The 17,001-nt window shown below is 40.6% G+C and overlaps 1 protein-coding gene across 1 annotated transcript in view; it reads right to left on the reverse strand.

The window, feature by feature from the left end:
• Positions 1-4,140, reverse strand: part of mad1l1 (mitotic arrest deficient 1 like 1) — a 77,611-nt gene extending 73,471 nt beyond the window's left edge. Inside the window, exons 1-7 of the mRNA XM_063475880.1 lie at positions 4,024-4,140; positions 3,389-3,533; positions 3,147-3,287; positions 2,893-3,072; positions 2,672-2,796; positions 2,463-2,544; positions 1,350-1,480 (exon numbers count right to left, since the gene is read on the reverse strand). Of these exons, the coding sequence (XP_063331950.1) occupies positions 1,350-1,480; positions 2,463-2,544; positions 2,672-2,796; positions 2,893-3,072; positions 3,147-3,287; positions 3,389-3,532 (803 nt within the window). The 5' untranslated portion in view covers position 3,533; positions 4,024-4,140. The remainder of the gene's footprint in view (positions 1-1,349; positions 1,481-2,462; positions 2,545-2,671; positions 2,797-2,892; positions 3,073-3,146; positions 3,288-3,388; positions 3,534-4,023) is intronic.
• Between the last annotated feature and the right edge of the window lie 12,861 nt (positions 4,141-17,001).

Here is a 17,001-nt window from a genome sequence, read left to right on the forward strand (position 1 = left end):
AGACTGATTAGGAGATAAAAGAAGAATCTTCCTTCTATTGTTTCAGACAATGTGAAACAAGATTCTCCCCACAGTTTGAGGACTGCCCTACCATCGGAGACCAGACAATGGACTCGCCTTGGAAGATCAGAGCAAATCCTGATTGATCCACCTGGTCTTTCTTTTCAGTCACATTTCCCAGACTAAACCTGCAATACTTGCTCCTCTTGCTATCCAGCACCAGAAATACTCAGTAATATGAACAAGTACTTATTGCCAGTCAACTGTTGGCCCTGAGATGTTAAGCAAGATTTCTCAGTAAATGGCAGCCCCTCTCTGTCAGTCACCCTCTCTGTCTCAGAACATGTAAACTAGTAAGACGGGTGATAGTCCTAACCAGTGCAGCTCTGCAGTATTCCATTTAAGTCTTGCCAGAGTAATCTTAGTGTGATGATCCATTCCATTATGCAAATCCCTTCCTTGTTTTCCTTACTGATTTTTTATGAGAGATGAGGAGAGTGTGAGGAGCATGTCCCCCACCACACACCCTCCCCACACTACTGATAAAACATTCCACTTTAAAAAAAACAAAAACAAAAACAAATAAAAATTATTTAAAAAAATAAAAAAATTGGCTAATTAGCTTTGTTCCTGTTTAGGACAGTTACACACACACAAACACTCGACCAGAAAATACTGCTTTCTGCATAAGTGTGTGAAGGTTTATCTGCAAGGACAGATAGCTGCAAAACACTGGCACACTTTGCAAGCTAATGTGCATGTGTATGCACAGCACAAAGTGTCACAAATTTCAGCAGCATTTAAAATGCAACTTGATTGTCTGAGTACTTTTAGACAGGTCAGTCTTTTTTTTTCCCCTCCCATTTAATCGACTTATGAATAAGGAACATTCCTAGTTACAGTTATGGTATCTTCAGCAAAATTCTTAATCTGTTATCTTGAGAAAGTATGAAGAGTTTCATGCTTTAAATTGAGATTTCTGTAATACAACAGAAAGGATAAGTGGATAAACACACCAACTGCTGAATTTCTCCACTTAGTCTGACAAGCTGTTTGGCTGTTACTTGACAAATGGATCTTCTGTTATCCGACTTAATCTTTCAAAGTGCTTGCATGCTCATTAATGCCCGATAACATCCAAACTACGTGGTACAAACAGAACCAACCTAAACATATAGTGTAAGGTTTTAGAGATGACACAGGCACAATCACATATTACAAATACCAAAAACATTTGTTAAAGAAAAGAGAGCTTGTGGTATATGTATGTGAAACTTGTGGATTGAAAGGTCCCTCCACTACAGTGTAAAGAGTTTACATGTTAAGGAAACTTCAAAAATGTATTTAACCTGAGGTAGGCATTATCATCTCTGAGGCGCTTCAGCTCCTTTTCCAGATCTGGAACTCTGGCCACCTCTGACTTTACAGTCTTCACAATGGCAAAGTCCTGCTCCTGGAACACAAGCCGCCTTTCCAGCTCCTGCCAAATTAGAAAGTGAGAAATTCACCAGTAATACAGTTTTCAGATTGATAACACACTTTATGGAAACAAATACCTGTAACAAACACACACACACACACACACACCTGTATTAATGTAAATATCTAATCAGCCAATCATGTGGCAACAACTCAGCAATCTTTTATTGCCCAAAATTGGACAACAGAAGATTAGTAAAAAATGTTGCCTGATCGACGTCAAGCTGATCCGAGTGGGTACTAATGGAAAAAGGGCTTTAGTACCAACTAAGCATCATTTAAACCTACACCCTACCTGAGGACTGTAGCTGACCATGTCCATCTCTTTATGAACACAGTGTACCCAACTTCTGATGGCTGCTTCCAGCAAGATCATGTGACATGTCACAAGACTCCAAATCATCTCAAACTGGTTTCTTGAACATGACAGTGAACTCACTGTACTCCACAGTCCCCAGATCTCAGTCCAACAGACAGACAAATCTGCAGCAACTGTGTGATGCCATCATGTCAATATGAACCAAAATCTGTGAGGCATGTTTCCAACACCTTGTTGAATCTATGCTCTGAAAAATTACGGCTGTTCTGAAGGCAAAATGGTATGTTCGATAAGTGTATGTTATGAGGGGAAAAAATACATTTAAACTCATTATGCAATTTGAAGGAGAAAGGTAGTTTGAACAAAAAAGCTGATATGTAGAAAACTGAACTGATATACTGCACATGATCTTGCCTGCATTGGTTTTACGTCTAAATCGTAATCATATTTAGTAGGTTTACATTCGCCGTAGAGTGAGCTACATACAACCACACCGTCTACATCAGTGCAAAGATGTACAAACTGCTATTTTTAACTATTTCAACTAGTTCCTCTCCATGAACTGTGGACACTGGAATGTTCTGAACTACAGACAAATCCGTACACCATTTAAACTCTGAAGCGAAACCATAAGGAGCCCAATAGAAGCGACAGCATTTCGTACCTTAATCTTGATTATGTGATCAGAGCATGAGGACTGCGCAGCTTGGAGACTTTGGCAAAGTTGAGAGACTTCCTGATACTTCCTGATCATAACAGCAATCAAAGAAAACTGCATGGTCAGCATTTATATTAAGCAGTACAGCTCAGTATTTATTAGCATGAAAAAGAGCAAAGAAGTGTCAGTCCCTGTTTGTGTGTGTGTGTGTGTACCTTTGTTGCAAATCTAGCTTTTCCTGTAACTCCTGGTTTTCGAGCGTTTGAGCAGAAATTTTTGAGTCTTGGTTTTGAATCTTCTGCCTGAGCTCTCTGATCTCATCTTTCAAAGAGCTGATGGTCTGCGAACAGATAACAGAGGTAATCCAGCATAAGATAAGAGGCACTACCAGACTGGCAAAATAACTGTGCGTGCAAATCTACAAGCATGCGTGCACCTGGTTAGCTGCGCCAAGCTTATCATCTCGTTCCTCCAGTGTCTTGTTCAGACCCTCCAGGTTCTTCTGGAGAGCATCATTTGCTTCCTTCTGCTCTGTTAGCTTCTTATTCGCCTCCTCCGCTCTCTCCTCAAGCTTCTTTATTTGTCCCAAAAGCTCCTGGTTCCGATCTACCTCATGCTGCAATATAACAAGGTGGTGAGCTATCTGATGCTTTGTTCATGTGGTATTAAAGGAGTATATGTGGCATGTACCTCCAATTCTCGTGCGCTGTCTGAGGCTGCCTTCTCCAGTTCAAAACGAGCCCGTTTGTGACTCAGCTCCATCTGTTTCTTTTCCTGGTCCAACTGCAGGTAGCGATTCTTGGAGTGAACCCTCTCTGCTGCTTCTAAAAGCTAAAAGAAGGATATGCTAGTAAGTGCGGAGGCTGAATGCTGATGCTATTTTTGTTCAGCTTTTTTGCCCCCCTGTTGATGCAAACAGTTTCTGTATGTACCTCCATGCTGCGCTTGTACTGACTCTGCAGGATTCCACTCCCTGCTGAGTGCTCTGACAGCCGCTGTGGATGTTCGGGGCGGCTGATGAAGGAATTGAAGGACTTCAGGGTTGTTAAAATGGTCGTGTCGTCTTCTAAATCCATTCTGGAAGATGCAGCACACAAACGAAAGGCTCAAAGTACGAGTAAAAAAAAAAAAAAAACTACACTACGGCCATGTAAAGTTTAGCTAAGCAATTCTAAAGTGCACCATTTTCATGCTTTATAACTTTACGATAAAAGTGTTAACACGTTAAAGTTATATGCAGACAGGTGCCTAGCATTAACTACGTAAAAGTGCGAAGTAGGATAAAAGTGGCATTAGCTTCTTTGCTCAGCTGCACAAACACGAAAACAACTTTAGTAGCTTAGCCAAAAGCTAATGTTTACGTTAGTTGCCATATTTGGCAATTATCAAGAATTATCTCAAGAAGGTATTCACTGGTTTATTAAGAACAGTTTAAACTCCTTCACTCCTGTATCACCACAGGCTAGACAAGAGTTCAGTTTACCATGACTGTTTTCTACAGCTATTCTCTCTACGCTACGTTTAAGTAGCTAACAAATGGGTGTCGCTTGTAAGAATACATCCTCACCTCTGAGCCGGCTTGGTTTCTTTTTTTTAAGGAGCGAGTTATTTGCAAATAGGTTATCTCAGTGTTGCTAACGTGTTAGCTACTCGCTAAATACTACAGAAATCCCTCCAGTTTAGCTCGAATGGGATGCACGTAGTATCGCGAGATTTGGTAACATATCGCGAGTATCAAAACGAATAAATCGTGCACTGTTATCAGTTTGATTTAATCCCCGTGTTTCTTTGTTAGTTTGTTTGTCCCCTCTGATTTCTGGTTTTCTAATAATAAATACAATGATGCTTGGAAAAGCCTGGTAACTCCGGCACTATTCAGGTAGAGCTGTTTTCTTACAGTTGCTATTAGATAGATAGCACTCCTACCCTTAGAGGTCAACCACCTCCACTTTACCATATTTGTAAACCCAGATTTAATAATAATCTTAGTGCAAATTGCATTAATAAATATGTACACTATACACTGTGTAATATGTTTGGGACTAGCCTGTTCATCTATCACATAAACAAAAGTTAGTTTGCCGTTTTACAGAGATCGGTAGGAATAATTTCCTGAAGCATTCTTATCTGGCGGCAGGGTTTTGGATCCGTCTGATCAGTCTGTTACAAATTCTTGAATGCCTCCAGATTCTCAGGTGGCGTGAAAATAATAGTAGTTTAATTTAAACTGTGTTCCATGTACTCCCAGTTCATTTTATTCCATTAAATTATTATTATTTAAGAATTTAGTGTGAATAACCACTTTGCTGTTTTGCTCACTACCGGCGTCCCAAATCCTGTGGTGATTTCCTGCATTAATTCAGTTCAGTTCAATTCACTTCAAGAAATACAGCTAAAGTGGTGACTGATTGATTGATTTCTTTGAACCATACCACGATGATGTATGTTAAAGTTGTTCTTTTTTTTTACTTTAACAACTCCCAAATTCTTTTCTGTTTTGTTTTTATCCAGTTTCATAACCCATCAAAAAAAGCCAAAACTGTACATGGCCAGCCAACGTTCATATCTAGACATTTTAAAACATTACTGAAATAAAGGCACGCATCCGAGCATATCTCCACAAAGCTGATTCTGAAAAAGGACTCAATAAATCTGACACTCACTGTTTACAAAGATCCACTTTGACCCATCATCAGTGAGGAAAGAGGATCTTGCAAAATGAGCATAAGTAATTCAGATGTAATCATTTTATTTACTTCAACAACTTACTTCAAACCAATAAAAATAGTTAGAAATATGTAAAAGGGTAAGTCATACAGTTGCTTCTGAAAATATTTCACTTTGATAAAGTTATTAAAAAATGTTTTGTAATGTGCATAAATCTGTGTTTTCATCCTTCCTGCTGAAACTTGTTTGTCTTGACTGTAAAAACACCTCCTTTTTCAGTGTCAGGCTGCTCCCTCTGGTTGCTGAAGAGGGTGCTGCTGTGGGCAGGTCACAGTCTGTGGATATGTGCTTTTTTCAGTGGTCTGCTGTGCCATACATCTTCCAGGGATAATTAATTAGTTGATATCCACGCGCATCTTTTCCAGGAGTGCTGTGGTCCTGGAAGCTAAGAGACAGCTTTGCAGCCAGGTGACAAAAAATGATGACAAGAAGAAAAAAGCGATGGGATGAGATTCAAATTTCAAATGCTGGTCAAAAATACTGCCCAATATATATATAATATTAAAATAAATAGTATGCATTATTACTCAGATGACTCTGTACCAGAACACATGATGTGTTACTGGTGACAGCATGTGGCATGAAAGAGTTCCTAAATCTTTTCTTGGCAGCAGGGTTGAATCAGCCTTCTAGAGAAGGTCCTTTGCTACCTGTCCAGTAAGAGGTGCACAGGGTGCATGCATTATTAATGAACAGTTTGTTTAGTGACCTCCTCACCACCACAGCTTCAAAAGTGTCCGTTTTGCAGCCAATCACAGAGCTATCCTCCCTTAAATCATCCTGCCCCAGAGCAGGCTGCACAGCTCTCGACTTCAGATGGAAGTGAACACTTTATGACCTGTTCTGATTTGGACACTAAAGCTTCCTTCAAAGATCTATGCTCTGTGAATTTATTCTTAGTCACTTTAATGATATTTATTTCTCGAATCTCACTCATGTTGTTGGACCTAATTAATGTTTTTGTTCTATGCAGTGACATCACAGACTTTAAAATCTGTCATTTAGAATTAAAAAAAAAATCACCTCATTTTTGGACATTTTCTGGCTGTGAAGTCAAAATGAACCGCTTCAGGCTCTCTCGATAGTCACTTTTTAAAAGGCAATAATCCTCCTCATCCTTATCATCAGACCAGAAAATACCTGATAAATATTCTATGTGTTACTCTTTTACATTTACCTAATTAATCAGTGGGTAAAAACAGACCTGAAACAATGAATCAGTGCAACTCATGTTATTTCATGAGTCAAAAATAAAGCACAGCATTGCATTATGGGGGTTTTGTAGATTCAGCCTAATTTATAGACTAAAGAATTTGGCTAGAATGAGCAAAACATTGACCAGTTCACCAGGTTTATAAATATGCTTGTAATGATCTACATGGCACTACTGCACTTTTGTTAGAAATGACCAAAAAATGATATAGTGTATTTACTTTTGTATCCCATTAGCCCAGCACCTGTATGTCCTTGGATTTGTGGGGCCTTACTGGCATAGTTGTTCCAACAGAGGGCAGCACTGCTATATTTTTCAGTTTATATTTTACAAAGCATGGTCTTTCGGTGGACACAGAGGTCTGCCTTGACCTAAAGCCTCGTCTTTGTACAAATAATAAGCTGTGATTGGCTTTACATTACTAGAACTCACACAAATGTGGGTAGATCTTGATATTGTACTTACATAGCACACTGATATAGACATGATGCTTTTTTTTTCTCTAGCATAAGGCGTATCACTCACAGGGAGGCACTAATGGCACAGCTTTACAGATGGCAGCAGTGCCACGGACGATGTGAATTACAACCATTTGTGCCACAATGTCACGGCCAAAAGCATTTTAATTCATGTTTAATTAAATCACCATAAGTCGCCTTGAACGGTCCTCCTGATCCAAACAACGGTGATGCTCATTCTTGTGCATCCGGTTTGCATCTTCATTAATATTTCATTTATTCCCATGTGGAAAAAACCTCTGCACTTGACAGTCACGGCAAAGCAGCTGAGAATCAACTCCAGTTCTCCTTGTGCCGTCTGAGGTCACGGCCAAGGAATTCTTTAGGACTGTCCTGCATTCATGCCCTTCATGAGTGAAGTAAAGGAAGTGAGACCTTGGGGCATTTATGTAAGAATATCTACAGCAAAACACAAGCAAGACCTTGAGAGTGCTGATCTCTGTAGTTTCAGAATACATGGATGAAAACGACGCAGACAAGCAGCTCACAGATGGTTGGAACAAGCTGCAACGGAAGCACAAGAGAATAATGACTTTTATATCTTTACATTCGCCTATGCTGTCATCTACTGACAAAAGAATAAGCTGTAATTACAAAATCACCTCTCCATCACAAGGCTGAGAGCAGAGTAGGAGCACAAGAGGTGAGGCCCGGTGCCCAGTCGATATTTATGTGAGAAAAGAGCTGGAAAACATGAAATAAAAGAGAGGAGGGTCCACGGAGGGATTTTTTTGATTTTCTTTTTTTTTGTATGCGGGTGAGATTCAAGAGGGATTGAATGAAAGGGTGTGAATTTGTCTGAAAAGGTCAAACAGAAGACAATTCCTCTTCAGAGTGACATAAGAGCTCCCCTTTCTCTCTGTCACTGTCTCTTTCCTTTTCATCCTTTCACCCCCAAGAGAATTCAGCCTGTTTTGGTCCACTGTCTCTCCCAGCTCCCTCCTTCTCTTCCTCCCTCATCCCTTCCTTTCATGGTCCTACAATCTCCCCTCTCTCACCAGGTGAGAACACCTTTTTTTTCTCCCCCTCCCCTCCCTGCTCACTGTCTTTTTTTATCTGTCATACTCTGACTCAGTCCCTCCCCGTCTCTCTTGGGTATTCGGTCGCCGTCCTCAGCATCTCCACCTGCCTCTGTCCTCCCGCAGTCGACCCGTGGATGCAGTCTTCCCTGCGAGATGACGCAAATGCACAAATTCAGACTCGTGCACGTGCGCACGGACACACACACACGGCGTACGATGTAAATCAGCAGAAGTGCCCGCAGATGTGCCCTTCGTTGCCATCTGTTGTGAGAAATGTGATAGGAGTTCACAGGAAGCTGTTTCACATTCAGTGGGGTGTTTTTTCCACCCACAGCTGTAAACATCAAAACATACACGAATAGTTCAATGCCATGCAAACCGCAAAAGGTTAGGAAGCTGACACCGAGAAAAATCTCTTTCTTGCGTTGTTACCCAATTGGCAGCAATGTCAGCTTTTACAGCTTTGCAGTTAATGACAATGAAAGATATGAACGAGTGTAATTCAAAGAGCCATAAAGAAGGCTTTCAGTGTCCATTAAACACATTATTTAAGACATCACTGTAACCATCATCATCGTCCTTTTGAATTAATACACATTGAAAACATTGCTGTATTTAGTCACACCACAGTAGGCAAAAAGAGGTCACCTCAAGGTCATCCAGACATAGTGTGTTACCTCAGTATCTATTGTGGTTTTTATGAGTGGGTGAAAGATAAGGTGAAATAGCTCACAAAGACCAGGCATGAGGAAATGCAGAAAGAAATTTGTGGTCATGGCAGGTTCATAAAGTGCAAAGGGGGAAAAAAGGTAGACAGGCATGGGAGGTGAAATGAGGAAAACTACAGAGAAAAGGCTCAGAGGGGGACAGAAAACGACGTTACAGATCAGATGAGAGAAAGGTTAATGAGAAGAATCAATAAGATAGTGATTTCATACCCTTCTAATGAAGGAGGACAGAGCCAATAGCTGATTCAGGCTTTCAGTGCTCTGGAGCCCCGGGGAATATTTGAACAATATTAGTTTACAGGCGTGCATGCTTGTGCACACAAGGGGAGGAGGGGGGACAAAGAAGATGCAGAGGCACCCAGTTATGCATAAAGAAGCCACAATCAGAGGAGAAATTAAAAATAAATTGTGCTTACTAATTAATGAAATAAGCAGTCTCTGTGGGATAAGCCTGATGGGGAGGAGATGCGTGTGTCACATCATTTTCTGAATTCTCTCCCCCGAGGTTTCAAAACATTCAAAACAGTCTGCAGGGCAGAGAGCAGCAATATCATCAGCACAGAAAAAACTAAGTTATTAATGTGGAACCCAAAATAGATGCTAACTGTGCGTATAATACATCGTCATGTCACAAAAGTGAGGTGACTGTTTGAATATAATCCATCCGTGCATTCATTTTCTTCACTACTTGCTCAGGGTTGCTGGAGCCTATCACACTAGACCAGGGGTGGGCAATCTCAGTCCACGAGGGCCGGTGTCCCTGCAGGTTTTAGATCTCACCTTGGGTCAACACACCTGAATCACATGATTAGTTCGTTACCAGGCCTCTGGAGAACTTCAGGACATGTTGAGGAGCTAATTTAGCCATTTAAATCAGCTGTGTTGGTTCGAGGACACATCTAAAACCTGCAGGGACACCGGCCCTCGTGGACTGAGATTGCCCACCCCTGCACTAGACACAGAGTAAGAGTTGGGATACACCCCACACACAATGGACGCATGCAGGAAATATATTTTTAAAAAGTCTAGTTCACATGTCTTCAATCCATAAAGCACCACAGTATTCCACTGAGTCGTACTTGCTGTGATATGAAAGAGGGATTTGTGTGTGTGTGTGTGTGTGTGTGTGTGTGTGTGTGTGTGTGTGTGTGTGTGTGTGTGTGTGTGTGTGTGTGTGTGTGTGTGTGTGTGTGTGTGTGTGTCCATGGAGCTGTCTGCCCACTTATGTGAGGCATCAGGTAGGATATGATCAGTTGCACAGAGGCATTCTATCCACAGGGTGGTTTGATTGACACACAAACATAAAGCATCAAGAAACTGCTTTGGGAGATCCAAGTGAATAGACAGGGAGTAGGAATAAAAACAAAAAACAAAATGAAACACGCTCTGTGGGAGGAGGGAGAGAAAGCGTGACGGTGATTTCAGGCAGGTGGGATGGAGGGAGAGGAAGGGAACAAATAAAAGGTGGAGAATCTCAGAGGACTGTGGAAACAAAGAAAGAGGCCATAAGTATTGTTGCTGTGTATCTGGATATTAATGTGGTTGTTTATTGTCTCAGTGTGTTCAGTCCCAGAACAGCAGATATCTATGTAACATTAATGAATAAAAGTGTAACAAATTAGTTGCTATAATAAATGTATTACTGCAATCTGTCCATGCTAAGTGAATGCTTTTCCCCCTGTTATTATCACAAAGAACTAAAGCAGACACTTTTGGATTTAATTATTCTTTATTTTAGGAGCAAAGAGATTACCAGTTGTCAGGGTCTTTGGAACCAGCTCGCCATTGTGGAAACTAAGGCTCACCTATCGTTTACCTGCCTGCCCATGAACACACCTCAAGTCTCCTGGAAGTCTGCCTGCCCACCTGTAACTCTTCAAACTCTGTCATCATCCAGTCTAGCAAGTAAGGCCTCAGAGGCTTTTCACTATTCTCCTTCACAAATTGCCACAATCAGCCAGCTCTCATCTGCCTCCCTGTCTGCAGAGCCCTCCTGAGTTTAGCTGATGGAAAAGGGCTCAGCGCCATAGCCTGCCTGCCCTTTGTTAATTCCCTGAATTCTATAAATAAACCTTTTGAAACCCTTAGCCACGGTCTGAGTCTGCTCTTTGGGTCTGGTCACTGCAAAAACATGACAGCAGTGCTATTCAGGATCTTACACCATTTATTTCTGTTCCATAAAGATGAGTGAATGTCCTGTTTATATACTGCTCAAAAAACACTTCAGTAACAATTGGGGGAAAAAATCATGCTAGGAATTAAAAGACACCCTGAAAATCAAAGAGAAAAAATGATGTTACAGGCTAGTACATTTTGAGGAGTTTTATTGGATTTAGTTCAGGGAAAAATGGGGGTCAATGGTATCAGCTCCTTCATCCTCCAGGAATTGACAAGGATATTCTTGCCACATAAAGCCGGGCACTGTACCACACCAGGAGGAACCCAGGACCCAAAGGCACCGGTGTACGGTCTTACAGTGGGTCCAAGAATTTCATCTTGATACGTAATGGCAGTCGGGCTGCTGTTCCTCACTCTGTAGAGGTCTGTGTGTCCTGCCATGGATATGACTCCCATCACTGACCCACCACCAAACCAGTCATGCTGATCGATGTTACAGGCAGCATAACTTCCTCCACGGCTTCTCCAGACCCTTTCACACCTGTCACATGTGCTCAGGGCGAACCTGTTCTCATCTGTGAAAAGCACAGGGTGTCGGTGATGAACCTGCCAGTTCTGGTATTCTATGGCAAATGTCAATTGAGCTCTACAGTGTCAGGTTGTGATTAAAGTGTCCACTAGAGAATGTCGGGCCCTCAGACCACCCTCATGAAGTCTGTTTCTGATTTTTTTGTTTCTAGACATTCACACCAGTGTCCTGCTGGAGGTCATTTTGTAGCTCTGGCAGTGCTCATCCTGTTCCTCCTTGAACAAAGGAGCAGATACTGGGCCTGGTGATGTCCAGAGCTCCTAAAGCAACCGCGTGTCTCTTGCAATCTCCTCCCTGCTCTTGAGACTGTGCAGGAGACACAGCAAACATTCTGGAAATGGCACGTATCAAATGCAAAATTAGTAAAACAAAAATAAAATAAAAAAGAACAGTCAGAAAAGATGAAAAAACAATTCCTGTTTTGGTGCTTGTCTCATTGTTGCCCCTCTTATGCCCTTGTTGTTAATTTCTTTAACAACAAAGCAGCTGAAACTGATTAACAACTCCTACTGCTACTTAACTAAGCACATCAATATCCCAGAAGTGTAAATGACTTGAAGCTGTACTCTCATTAAAAAGTCTTCCTTTAATCTGTCCACAGCCAAAACCTGGGTTGGCTTGTTTCTTTGATCTGTCTGTCATGGTTTTGAGTTTGTTTTAAATCATTCTATTTTTATTTTGTAATCCCCACTCAGTCTCTACCCCATTCTCCTGTAATAATCTACGCTGCTCTCATTAGGATTCGCTTGTATTCAATCACTTGTGTTCAATTATCCAATCAGATCTTTCTCCAGTGTGGGTATATAAATATTCTCGTTTCCTTCTGTCACTTCCTGGATTCTCTTTACACAAGTCGGTCTTCCAGGCATTTCCAAGTGTTCTACGTTTATTTCTCCTCATTTTCTTCTCTTAGTTTCTCCTCATTTTTCTTGATAGTTGACCTTTTCCTGCATGACTTTTGGACTCGTCTATGTGTTCAGCCGTTTGCCAGCTCCTTCGCTGCTTTGTCTGCCTGGTTGACTGCCTACTCGTGCATGCTTTTGGCCTGGATGAACTTTTACACTGTCTCCTGTGTTTTACTTTCCTCCTTTGAACATTACAGATTTCCTCCTCATCCACTGCAAGTGACCTAAGGAGGTCATGAGCATCAAACTATCCCACATCACCTGCATGTCATCACTGCCCTCCACAGCACATTACCCACCTAACCCAGCGGTGCAAGTGTAACAGCTGCTGCCAGTCAGGGGGAAGACATACAAGCCTTCAACTTTACCATTTGAGTTTTTCCTTTTTCACCCCGGCCTTCAGGCCTGGCTTATTTTTAAACCTGACATACATTAATACATGTGTGCCATCATTTCAGACATATTTATTTATTAATTATTGTTGTTACTATTTGTTCTGTGGCAGTTGTTTGAAAACAGTCTATAAATCAGTTTGTTTAACCATGTGTACAGTTCTCATAATTTAAATTTGTCTTCTGTTTTTATAGCTGTAGATTCATATTTTGATTTTTTAAAATGGTTTAAGACACTTCTAATCACAAATATTGCAAATCAGCTTGATGGACAAGACCGATTGATTCTGAAATAAAAAATGTAAAAAAAAGCTGGATTCACTCTGAGTGTAGCCACTTTGTAAGCACGGATCTATCCATTGAAAGTGATCCTGACAGAAATCAACTCCTATTCTTTCAATATTAGACTAACAAGACTTGCTTGGCACTGCGAGTATGTTTCAGAGCTGAATTTGGTTTTTGCTTGTCACTTTGAAGACTCCTATATCAGAGCTCTTGTCTCTCAGGAGACTGCATGTAACCTGAGAGCCTCCAGCAGAGAAACTGCATCTAAAAGTGCAACTAAATCAACACCACAAACCACTTGGGAAAATCAAATGAAATAAGTTATTGACCTCTTGTACAAGACACACGCTTACCAGAGATCCTTTGCTGATTTTATTTAATAGTTATTGATCCCCTTATATTCTCTTTAAATTCTTCCCTGTGGGAGTGTTATGTTGTCTAAAATCATTTTATACTAAATTGGTTTTATATCTTTTATGGTGGTTCATTTTCTACTTGCTGTTAAAGGGTCTGAGTGTCTTGTTCCTTGCGTGAAGCACTTCAAAATTTAAGTGCTTTATAAACTGAGACCAGATTTTTTTTAGGTAATAAAAAATGTGAGGCTCAAAGTTGAGATTACTTGAGACTTTGTCCTTGTAGTTTCTATTCGAGTGATGAATAACTACAAACGGTGGTGCAGTGGTTAGCAACATCGGCTCACAGCAAGATGTTTCTGGGTTTGAAACATCCCCAGAAACAACATTTGTTTGTTTTTTATAGAGGAACAAATGTTAACTCTACCTGCATTGGTACTCTGCATGGCTTCCTCCCATAGTCTGCAAACATGCACGCTAAGCTAACTGATTGTAGGCATGAATAGTTGTCTATCTCTGTGTTACCCTGTAATAGACTGGGGACCTGTACAGGATGTACCCTGCGTCTCACTCTATGACAGCTGGGATAGGTTTTAGCCTTAAGTGGAAGAAAATCGATGGATGGATGAGACTGCTGTATGCAGTCTCATCCATCTAAAGCATATTGGCCTTTTTTCAATCAAAAACCATACACACTCATCTTTACTAAAAAAAAGAAAAAGAAAAGAAAAAAAGAACTTGTTTTGGGTTATTTTACATAATCACAAACATTTAATTAAAACTACAACGGAGATGTCTGGTACTGTCCCACTTCTACATCTAAAAATATCAAACATCAAGATTATTTTCTATTTTTTCTATTTTCTATCAAACTATACATACTTAGGGATGCAAAGAAACCTCTGCACTCACACAAACCTATTGCTCTGTTCTTCAAGATGCCTGCATCAGCTAGATTGTAATAGAGACAGTGCAGGAGGTGAGGGGGGGCATTTTAGTGTGTGTGTGTGTAGAAGGAGATGGGTAGGTGGGTGGGAATACTGCAGAGTTGGCAGCTGGAGCCAATAAAAGACCGCCCTGTGGAAATTGGATGTAAAGGATTTGTGGCAACTTCTACAGTCACACTGTTAAGACACTGGAGGCATCCGAGACTTGAACTTATCACATGCTATGAAGGCTCCTTCAGAGGTAACCAAACAGTGCAGTTCTATCATGAATTACATCCTCAGTCCACCACATCCATCTGCAGTAAAATAAGTCTCTAAGTCCTCAGAAAAATAATAATAAGGACTACTGCAGTTTTTAGTCCTTATGTTCCCTGTAATATGTCACACGAGCATATTTGTTATTGTGTAAAATGAGGTCTGCATATAAATTAGACCAGAATTATTGTTCCCTGTTCACTCAGCTCAAATGGAAAGAATGTTGTTTTCAGAGACTGTAGACAAAGATGCATAACATTTGTTCCCTGGAGTCCCACAGAGGTTTCCTGTGGGGAGCCTTATCTGCCGTGTTCTGCCCTAAGTAATTTTGGGGGAAATGTACATTCAACACAAACTGTTGACATGATACAAGAATTTGAGAATCAGCAGAGCAATCTCCAGAAAAAATGGCAAACACATTTGATAAATATTCAGTGAGCTTATTTGTAATCCCTTTTCGGGCTTTGTTTGCGTTCAGTCACCTTGACTGGACAGCTTCGGCTGGGATGGAACAAGCTAAGTACAACCGGCTGGATGGAGGAAGAGACTGAAAAAAAACCCTGCAACGGTAAAATAAATCTGGCAAGCTTTAGCGGAGGTTGTTTTTACAACTGTGATTATAAACAGCACAATTAAGCTTCATGCACGTAGATCATGTTAAGATCTTTGATTTGTGAGTATACACTGGTATGTGTGCGGACATGTATATTGAAAAAGGGAAAAAAAAAGGATAACTAGTCTGAAAATGATGGCGAATACAGCCATCAAGCAGCCAAAGAGAAGTACGCTAAAGGAATACTCTCTGAGGGTATTGCAGTGTTTTACATCCACTCACAGAGACAACCAGAAGTTGAGCTCCGTTTTAATGAAACAAATCCTGCTTTTAAACACAGCACATCTACATGGCCTAAGGTCACGTTTGGTTTAATGTTATTTCCCAGATGTTGATGTTCATATGTAGCGTGTACGTGACAGGAAATTCAATTGCTCTCCACGTGCAGAGTACTCACAGTTTGCAGACCGTATGTTGGCTGGATCATTGTCAATTTGTAGCCTTTACTTTTTCACAGTATTCCCCCCAGTATGTTTGTTCCAACACTAGTGGTGAACACTTTAGTATGACACATAAAGATGTGTCAGTGCTTATCTGCAGCAATCTAAATAGCATTAAAAACCATTCCTCAGTGCTTTAGTGTGATCCTGCAGTGGTCTAGAACATATGGTGAACTAGACAAGCAAGTTTACTCAATGGATGTTGCTTTGTGACGCCTCCAAAGTTTCTTCCATTGCGCTCCATGATCTGTGTATGTAGAGAAGGACTCTTTCATCCATGAACTTCGCAGATTCAATGCCTTTGGCTGAATTTGGTGTACGGAAGATAGAGGCTGAAGAGCAATGTGCTCTTACTCGTAGACATGTCAGAGCACAACACAATGAGGTGTAAGGGAATGTTGAAGGACCAACTTCAAATACAGTTCACTGAAAAGACTTTTACGCTACTCATTCTCTGCTTAAAATGTATTCTTCTTCACCAACGAAGGCCTTCGTTGCATTGCTTAAATGTTTATATGTGAGTGTTGCATGCAGATGAAACAGTAGCTATAAAGCTACAAAGCTACAAAGGCAATGAATAACCTTGAATGAATAATGGTGATGATGTTAGATCACCGAGCATTTTGGAGTTAGTTGCACATTAAATGTGGGACCAAAATGAAAATAAATGGTTATCGTCTAGGAAAAATCACAGCATGCAGATGAAAACAGGCAATTTAATTAAAAAGTGATAATCTAATATTCACTAAATGCATGTAATTAATTTGTATATATTTAGGTCCTAACTTTCTTCTAGATATTTAATATAAATTCAGTCTGGCCAATAACAAAAAAAGGTTCAAATTACATCTGATGTATTTTTAGGTAACCATATAGGAATTTCATCTTGTCAGAAATAACTGTAAATATCTCTATTTATCTTTCTGTTCTTTAACCACCCTCTCTTAATCAATTCATTCACTTCTCATTTGTACACGGGGATCTGCCCTGCCCGGGAGCCACCACCAGTCCCCTCAGCGGCCTTCAGCAAACCGCAGCCTCAATTCATGCCCAAGCTATCTGCCATATCTACTAGAAATGCTGTCAAACCTAAATGAGGATGTGGTCCCAGCTAATGAATTTGTTATTTTAGTAGCTAGAGCAGCTGCTAATATCTAATGTTATCATTTTTGACTTTGCCATGCTATCCAGAAAGTGAACATTATTAAATGCCGGTCAATGTATCACCCAGCTGCTGAAAATAGTGCCGATCAGAGTGGTGAAAGTGAATCAAAACATCAATGTTGTATGTAGTGAATTCAATCAGCTGAAATATGCTGACAGGCTCTGCACATCTGAGGACATTCTGTCATTTCTTGCATTGCTTTCTTTTGCAGTACACTCGCTCACATTTTACAATCTTTTCAAGTGCTGCTCACACATTTTCTATGTGGCTAACCT

The sequence above is a fragment of the Pelmatolapia mariae genome, linkage group LG6 (assembly GCF_036321145.2).
Source record: "Pelmatolapia mariae isolate MD_Pm_ZW linkage group LG6, Pm_UMD_F_2, whole genome shotgun sequence".
In the NCBI taxonomy this organism is placed as follows: Eukaryota; Metazoa; Chordata; class Actinopteri; order Cichliformes; family Cichlidae; genus Pelmatolapia; species Pelmatolapia mariae.